General features: G+C 43.6%; 1 protein-coding gene and 1 long non-coding RNA gene across 2 annotated transcripts in view; both read left to right on the forward strand.

Annotated features, from left to right (window-relative positions):
- Nucleotides 1-3492, forward strand: part of LOC145657435 (NLR family CARD domain-containing protein 3-like) — a 72900-nt gene extending 69408 nt beyond the window's left edge. Inside the window, 2 exon segments of the mRNA XM_081711962.1 lie at nt 1605-1651; nt 2231-3492. Of these exon segments, the coding sequence (XP_081568088.1) occupies nt 1605-1651; nt 2231-2763 (580 nt within the window). The 3' untranslated portion in view covers nt 2764-3492.
- LOC145657437 (uncharacterized) overlaps nt 1-10000 on the forward strand; it is a 356445-nt gene that overhangs the window by 77993 nt on the left and 268452 nt on the right. The gene's annotated exons all lie outside the window — the stretch shown is intronic.

Genomic DNA, 10000 nt, shown 5'->3' on the forward strand with positions numbered 1-10000 from the left:
GAGAGAGAGAGAGAGAGACAGACAGAACTATTATCTGTGTGTGAGAGAGAGACAGAGAGAACTATTTTCCGTGTGAGAGAGAGAGAGACAGAACTTTTCTCTGTGTGTGTGAGAGAGAGAGAGAGAGAGAACGACAGAACTATTATCCGTGTGAGTGAGAGAGAGAGACAACTATTATCTGTGTGTGTGAGAGAGAGAGAGACAGAACTGTTTTCCGTGTGAGAGAGAGAGAGACAGAACTATTATCTTTGTGTGTGAGAGAGAGAGAGAGAGAGAGAGCGAGACAGAACTATTATCCCTGTGAGAGAGAGAGAGAGAGAGCGAGACAGAACTATTTTCCATGTGAGAGAGAGAGAGACAGAACTATTTTCCGTGTGAGAGAGAGAGACAGAACTATTATTTGTGTGTGATAGAGAGAGAGAGACAGAACTATTATCTGTGTGTGTGTGAGAGAGAGAGAGAGAGAGACAGAACTATTATCTGTGTGAGAGAGAGAGACAGAACTATTATCTGTGTGTGTGAGAGAGAGAGAGACAGAACTATTATCTGTGTGTGAGAGAGAGAGAGAGAGAGACAGAACTATTATCTCTGTGTGTGAGAGAGACAGAACTATTATCTGTGTGTGAGAGAGAGAGAGAGAGAGAGAGAGAGAGAACTATTATCTGTGTGTGTGAGAGAGAGAGAGAGAGAGAGAGACAGAGAGAACTATTTTCCGTTTGAGAGAGAGAGAGACAGAACTATTATCTGTGTGTGTGTGAGAGAGAGAGAGACAGAACTATTATCTGTGTGTGAGAGAGAGAGAGAGACAGAACTATTATCTGTGAGAGAGAGAGAGAGAGACAGAACTATTATCTGTGAGAGAGAGAGAGAGAGACAGAACTATTATCTGTGAGTGAGAGAGAGAGAGACAGAACTATTATCTGTGTGAGAGAGAGAGAGACAGAACTATTATCCGTGTGTGAGAGAGAGAGAGAGAGACAGAACTATTTTCCGTGTGAGAGAGAGAGAGACAGAACTATTATCCGTGTGAGAGAGAGAGACAGAACTATTATCCGTGTGAGAGAGAGATAGAGACAGAACTGTTATCTGTGTGTGAGAGAGAGAGAGACAGAACTATTATCCGTGTGAGAGAGAGAGAGAGAGAGACAGATAACTATTTTCCGTGTGAGAGAGAGAGAGAGAGAGAACTATTATTTGTGTGAGAGAGAGAGAGAGAGAGAGAGAGAGAGACAGAACTATTATCTGTTTGTGAGAGAGAGAGAGAGAGAGAGAGACAGAACTATTATCTGTTTGTGAGAGAGAGAGAGAGAGAGAGAGAGACAGAACTATTATCTGTTTGTGAGAGAGAGAGAGAGAGAGAGAGAGAGACAGAGAGAACTATTTTCCGTGTGAGAGAGAGAGAGAGAGAGACAGAACTATTATCTGTGTTTTTGTGAGAGAGAGAGAGAGACAGAACTATTATCTGTGTGTTTGTGAGAGAGAGAGAGAGAGAGAGAGAGACAGAACTATTATCTGTGTGTGTGTGAGAGAGAGAGAGAGAGAGAGAGAGAGAGAGAGAGAGAGAGAACTATTATCTGTGTGTGTGTGTGTGTGTGTTTCTTTAGGGTGGAGCACGCAGGGGAGATCAGAATCAAACCAGGACTAAGAAAATGTAAGAAGTAAATGTACACACACACTCACACACACAGACACACACACAGACACTCACACACACAGACACACACACACACAGACACACACACACACACACACACACACAGACACACACACACACAGACACACACACACACACACACACACACAGACACACACACAGACACACACACAGACACACACACACACACACACAGACACACACACACACAGACACACACACAGACACACACACACACACAGACACACACACACACACACACACACACACACACACACACACACACACACACACACACAGACACACACACACACACACACACACACACAGACACACACTCACACACTCACACACTCACACACTCACACACACACTCACACACACACTCACACACACACTCACACACACACTCACACACACACTCACACACACACTCACACACACACTCACACACACACTCACACACACACGCACAGACACACTCACAGACACACTCACAGACACACTCACACACACCCACTCACACACACTCACAGTATTTGTGATCTCTCCTCTAATGTGTCTTCTTGTGTGCAGATGTGTGTGATCTCACACTGGACCCAAACACAGCACACACACGTCTCTCTCTGTCTGAGGGGAACAGAAAGGTGACGCGTGTGGAGCAGCAGCAGTCGTATCCTGATCATGCAGAGAGATTTGATGACTGTCCTCAGGTTGTGTGTAGAGAGAGTCTGACTGGACGCTGTTACTGGGAGGTTGAGTGGAGTGGGAGGGCTGATATATCAGTGACATATAAAGGAATCAGGAGGAAAGGAGTCAGTGATGACTGTAGGTTTGGATGTAATCTAAAGTCCTGGAGTCTGAGCTGCTCTGATAACAGTTACACTGTCTGGCACAATAATAAGAGAACTGCCATCTCTGCCCCCTCCAGCTCCAACAGAGTAGGAGTGTATCTGGACTGGCCCGCCGGCACTCTGTCCTTCTACAGTGTCTCCTCTCACACACACACACTCACACACTTACACACACTCCACTCCACATTCACTGAGCCCCTCTATGCAGGGTTTTGGGTTTATTATAACTCCTCAGTGTGTGTGTGTGTGAGGTAGAATAGCCTCCTGTGTCCTGGAGGAACACCTGAGTCTGCAGGGAAACACACACCTCTACACACACAACTGGTGAACATCATACACACATGCCTGCTGAGTATAAAATACACACACACACACACACACACTTTGCTCTTTCTCTCACACACACACTCGCACTCTACACCTCTCTTGCACGCGCGCACACACACTCACACAAAATACACCCTTATCTCTCACACACACTCCTCTACACACACAACTAGTGGACATCATAATACACACATTTCCTTACACATACACACACACCTCTCTCTTTCTCTCTGCCACACACACACACACACACACACACACACACACACACACACACACACACACACACACACACACACACACACTACAAGTCTCTTACGCAAATGTATGCACACACACTCACACATACACAGACACCTCTCTTTCACACACACTACAGTTCTTTCTCACACATACACGGTACACATCTTTCTCTGTCTCTTACACACACTACACCTGTCTCTCTCTGTCATACACACACACAAGCACACACCTCTCACACACACAAACACACAGTACATCTCTCTCTCTCACACTCACACACACCTCTCTCACACACACCTCTCTCACACACACAAACAGTACAAATCTCTGTGACACACACACACACTCTCTCTCTCACCCCTCTCTCTCTCTCACTCACACACACACACACACACACACACACACACACACACAATACTACAAAATACACCTGTATCTTTCTCTTACACACATACACACATACCTCTCTCACACACACTCTTACACACACTACACTTCGTTCTCACACATACACGCTACACATCTTTCTCTGTCTCTTACACACACCACACCTGTCTGTCATACACACACGAACACACACCTCTCTCACACACACACAGTACATCTCTGTGACACACACACACACACACACACTACAAGTGTTTTACACAAACGTATGCACGCACACACACACACAAAACACCTCTCTCTCTCTCTCTCTCACACACACACACAAAATACACCTGGAACTTTCTCTCATACACATACACACACACTTCTCACACATACACGCTACACATCTCTCTCTGTCATTCACTCTATACCTCTCACTCTCTTTCACACTCACACTCACACACACACACTCACACACACACTCTCACACACACACACACTCTCACACACACACACACACACTCTCACACACACACACACTCTCACACACACACACACTCTCACACACACACACACTCTCACACACACACACACTCTCACACACACACACACTCTCACACACACTCTCACACACACACACACTCTCACACACACACACACTCTCACACACACACACACTCTCACACACACACACACTCTCACACACACACACACTCTCACACACACACACACTCTCACACACACACACACTCTCACACACACACACTCACACACACACACACTCTCACACACACACACTCACACACACACACACTCACACACACACACACACACACACACACACAGACACACACACACAGACACACACACACAGACACACACACACACACACACACACACACACACACACACACACACACACACACACACACACACACACACACACACACACACACACACACAGACACTCTAAACCTCTCCCTCTCTCTCTCACACACACACAATAAATGATGCTCAAATAATAGACTGAGCTGCAGTTGATTTCTGTACATATGACATAAATACTGTTCTACAAGTTACACATGCTGTGGAATCATAACCTCACTGTGTTAAACTCTGTACAAATCTACACATTAAAGGTGGAAATCTTTGGAAACTGAAAGGTTTTTCATTTTGTTTTCTGAGTGTTGGAGTGATACAGATACAGATGTTGTACACAGTATGAGTGAAATGTATTATAGAAATGTATTGTAAATATTTGAGATGAAATATTATTCTTATAATATGTTACTAGAGTTTAAGTATAATGTTTATCTAGCCAGAAAAGTCTGTATATTTGATTGAAGTAGGTAAGACAAAAGTAGATTAAGAGAAAAATAACATACCTGTGATTATTTTTGTGGAGAGACTTCCATGTTGTTTTGGAGGGAAAAAAAACCATAGTGTGTTAAAGGGGACTTTTATGGGGAATATGCCTGCCCAAAGACAGGAAGTGACATCACCTCATTTGCTGTTTTTCCATATTTAAGTTTTTAAGGGAAAATTCAAGAGTGATGTTTTGAAGTTGATTGATATTGGAGAATTTATGATTGCTGGACTTTTATCCTTGTAAATGCTAAACTTTCCTTTTTTGAACATTTTTGTATGTTTTTGATGGGATGTGGTTTTTCTTTTGCACTGGAGCACTGGGAGCCAATAAAAACCTTTTCTTTTGTATCCACTTGGAGTGCTTAATGTTACCGCCAGATATTACTGCATTACAGTAGTCCAATCTTGATGTAATAAATGCATGGACCATCTTTTCTGCATCATGTGAGGAGAGTGTTTTGATTTAAATTGTGCATGTGCTCATTATACCAAGGTACTAATTTTTTGTCCCTAATGATTGTATTCTTAAGTGGAGCAACATCATTAAAGGTGCACAGGAACACCACAAACAAAGCACACGGGGCAGAGCTGGGCAGAGATCTATTAATAATAAAGACAGAAACAAGGGCAGTTAAATTCCAAACTTATATCATTCTAAAGGTCTGGAGTACCAAGAGCTGAGCAAAGAGAACAGTGCCCTCACTCAGCTGGTCCAGAAATACAGTTCAGCATTAACACAGTAACACTACACATGCTGAGGACCAGAAAATAACAGCAAACCCAATCAGAATCACCAGAATTACAAACAACATCACTTATTGGGAAACTCAATCAAAATGTTATGTGGCCCTAAATCAAAGGTACAGCGTGGTAGATTACCTAAGAACAGTCTGATCCAAAACTGAGGTCCACCCTGACCAAGTACAGACTCAGTGACCACCGCCTGGCCATAGAGACCAGCAGACATAAACAGTGCTGTTTACCTGAAGAGCAGAGACTGTGTCAGCAGTGCCAGGACTATAAGACCCAGACAAAGTTCCACTTTCTGAATGAATGTACAACATTTAGACAGATTAGAACTAAATTCTTTAAGAAAATTAGCCACGTATTCCCTGAGTTTAAAAATCTCCCTGATGAGGAGAAGCTGCCGTATGTTGTTGGTGAACATAAAGAGTTCAGCACACTGGCAGCGTTGTACGTTCACTCCTGCCACAGTCTGAGGGACAGTGAGTGACCGAGTCAGATACCAGAGACACAGAGACATTATTATTATTATTATTATTGTTATTATTATTATTATTGGTATTATTATTATTGGTATTATTATTATTATTGGTATTATTATTGGCATTATTATTATTATTATTATTATAGTTATTATTATTATTATCGATATTATTATTATTGATATTATTATTATTGTTGTTGTTGTTGTTATTATTGGTATTGTTATTGTTATTATTATTGGTATTATTATTGGTATTGGTGTTATTATTATTATTGGTATTATTATTATTATTGGTATTATTATTGGTATTGGTATTGGGTGTGTTGTAGTTCTATTATTATTATTGTTGTTACTAATATTGTAAGCGGTTATATTGTTGTTGTCATCTGTTGTTAGTGTTAATGTCTTTATCAAAGCTTTGGCAAGAGAGAGGGAGATGCACACTGGGACCCAGACTCCTGATGGAGGGAGAGAGAGCGAGAGAGAGAGAGAGAGAGAGGGAGAGAGAGAGAGAGAGAGAGAGAGAGAGAGAGAGAGAGAGGGGGAGGGCCACACTGTGACAGACTCTGAATGGAGGGAGAGAGTCTCCACTTCTCCATCTGGAGTCCTGGTCCCCTCCCTCTCTCTCCCTACATCCGTAGTCCCGTACGGCCCTCCCTCTCGTTTCTCTCTCTCTCTCTCTCTCTCTCTCTCTTTCTCTCACTCTCTCACTCTCTCTCTCTCACTCTCTCTTTACATCTGGACTTTGGGTCCCCAAGCGGCTCACCCTCTTTCTCCTTCTCCCTCTATTTCTCTCTCTCTCTCTCTCTCTCTTTCCATCTGGAGTCTGGGTCATCTCTCTCTCTCTTTCCATCTGGAGTCTGGGTCGCCTCTCTCTCTCTCTTTCCATCTGGAGTCTGGGTTGCCTCTCTCTCTTTCTCTCTCTCTCTCTCTCTCTCTTTCCATCTGGAGACTGGGTCATATCTCTCTCTCTCTCTCTCTCTCTCTCTCTCTCTCTCTCTCTCTCTCTCTCTCTCTCTCTCTCTCTCTCTCTCTCTCTCTCTCTCTCTCTCTCTCTCTCTCTCTCTCTCTCTCTCTCTCTCTCCAGCCTCTTCTTCTACCTGAGGAGAACCATCTAAGTCAATATTTTCCATCTCTTGGTATGATCTATAGTCACTGGTATACAGCCTAGTTTAGAACTGTGCTGCTCTTCTACGAATCTCCACAGGATCTGAGAGTACAGTACCAGACTTCAAGGCATGTATCCATCTGCTCTGACCATGTTTATGCTCTAAACCAAAGAAAAACTTGGACAGAGAGTTGTGATGGAAAATGTTACGAAACTATGTATTATGTGATTCATATAAAATCACACTGATCCTTTTGCTCGTAAATTAATAATGCTGTTTGCACATTTGTATCCGCCTGTTGCTGATTAAGTTGAACATGTATCAGGAACTGTTAACATCAAGGTCAACTTGACACACAACCCAAACTGTTTGGAGTCAGTTTGGGTTGGTTTGTGGAAAAAAACAAGCCGAGAGCTGATTGGCTTATAGCCACAGCAACAAAGGAAAGAAGAGCTGCTTAAGAAAAGATGATTGGTTAAAGACAGCACAGGAGTAGTATAACTAGCCACGGTTTTGTATACTCGGGGCTCCCTACCTGAGGAGAGCCAAACATTTATTTTATTCTTTTTCTTATTAAATTACTCTCTTAATCACGTCTGACTTGCTGTTTGTTCAAAATTCCACAACAGAAATTGGCGTTGTCGGCAGGATCAGCGAGAGGCACCACGCGGAGCAGCGGTGACTGAACTTCGAGGACGCTCCTCAGAGAGAAAACTGAGCTGGAGAAAGAGGGAAACCCACAAGAATACGGGAAAGTACCTAACCAGGGAGTGACGTCCCGCTAGACTCCGGTGGTGTGCTCCGCCTGATCTAACGAACAGAAAGTAAGTGGTGAAGTTCAGTAATTCAATCCTAGAAGAAAGTGACGTAGTGATCTGCCTGAGTCTACCCTGGGGTGGGTCTGTAATGTAGCATAGTATATGAGATACTAGGGCTTAAAAATAGGGTCAAGAGGACTCCGGAGTCTGGGACTCCGCCAGCCTAAGAGAATAGGCACACTGAGTAGACGTACTAGTGTAAGAAATAGGCCCGGGCCGACAGAACACCCCGCAGGGAAAGGAGTGGACTCAGTGAACCAGCACGGATTGCTGGAGCAGAACTAAATTAAAGCAACGTCGGAGACGTGATTAACAGAAGGAAAAAAAAAAAAAAAAAAAAGGGAAAATTTTAAATAAAAATATTAGTACGCCCTTTACCCTCATAAAAAAAAGGGAGAAAGAGAAAAGAGTTTATTTGTTTGTTTCTATCATATTTGGGTTTATTTGTTTGTTTATTTTATTTGTTTATCGCCCTTTACCCTTATAAAAAAAAAAAAAAAAAAAAAGGTGGAGGGAAGCAGCAGGTAGGGCATAGAAAAGGTAATAATGAAGTGTCTCAGTGTGTTTCCTTAGCTGATCCTGACCTCGATGCCGCCCCGCCGAGAGCCCCCAGCTGATTCAACAACCACAAGCATCAGGAAACCCACCTCCTTATCCCGAACCAGGGACTTCATCGCTAACATCAAAGCTGTCTCCATATGACGAACCAAGACGGCAACTGGAGGCAATAACCTCACCAGTGGCTCATCACACTCGGTCACGCCACTATAAAGCCATCCGCAGGGCCTGACAGAGGCTATGCCCCGCAGTTCCCGATGGTGGAGGTATCTGGACCTGAGGGAGTGATTATGGTCCACCGTCACTGGACTACAGACGACATCATGAAAGCGGCCGACGGACTGAGCAAGCCAGGTGACATCGGCGGACGACGCTTCGGACAAGAACTGATGGCATTCGTGCAGTCCTGCAGACCAACACAGGCTGAACTGAGACGGTTGTTGATGATGCGGAAGAGGCAGAGGAAGAGGAAAAGGAGGGAAAATTGATTGGATGAAAGAACAGGAATGCTACAACTGTGGAAAGCTTGGACATTTTGCCAGAAACTGTCCGGAGGAGGATAACTCATATGACGGGGGCACAGATCAGAATCCCACAATCCACGAGTGACGGGCGGTGGAGAGGCAGGACAGCAGCGGACCACTGAGAGAAGACGACAAAAGGGAAGTAACGAATTTAAATTACCAACTATTGCAACAAATTAGTAAAGGGCCAAGAGAGAGAGAGAGGGAGAGAGAGAGACAGAACTATTATCTCTGTGTGTGTGTGTGAGAGAGAGAGAGCGACAGAACTATTATCTGTGTGTGACAGAGAGAGAGAGAGACAGAACTATTATCTGTGTGTGTGAGAGAGAGAAAGAAAGAGAGAGACAGAACTATTATCTGTGTGAGAGAGAGAGCGACAGAACTATTATCTGTGTGTGTGTGTGTGTGTGTGTGTGTGTGTGTGTGTGAGAGAGAGAGAGAGACAGAACTATTATCTGTGTGTTTGTGAGAGAGAGACAGAACTATTATCTGTGTGTGTGAGAGAGAGAGAGAGAGAGAGAGAGAGACAGAACTATTATCTGTGTGTGTGAGAGAGAGAGAGAGAGAGACAGAACTATTATCTGTGTGTGTGTGTGTGTGTGTGTGTGAGAGAGAGAGACAGAACTATTATCTGTGTGTTTGTGAGAGAGAGACAGAACTATTATCTGTGTGTGAGAGAGAGAGAGAGAGACAGAACTATTATCTGTGTGTGTGTGTGTGTGTGTGTGTGTGTGAGAGAGAGAGACAGAGACAGAACTATTATCTGTGTGTGAGAGAGAGAGAGACATATCTATTATCCGTGTGAGAGAGAGAGAGAGAGAGACAGAACTATTATCTCTGTGTGTGTGAGAGAGAGAGAGCGACAGAACTATTATCTGTGTGAGAGAGAGAAAGAGAGAGAGAGACAGAACTATTATCTGTGTGTGAGAGAGAGAGAGAGACAGA

This window comes from Electrophorus electricus, chromosome 1, assembly GCF_041902795.1.
Source record: "Electrophorus electricus isolate QZ-2024a chromosome 1, ASM4190279v1, whole genome shotgun sequence".
In the NCBI taxonomy this organism is placed as follows: domain Eukaryota; kingdom Metazoa; phylum Chordata; class Actinopteri; order Gymnotiformes; family Gymnotidae; genus Electrophorus; species Electrophorus electricus.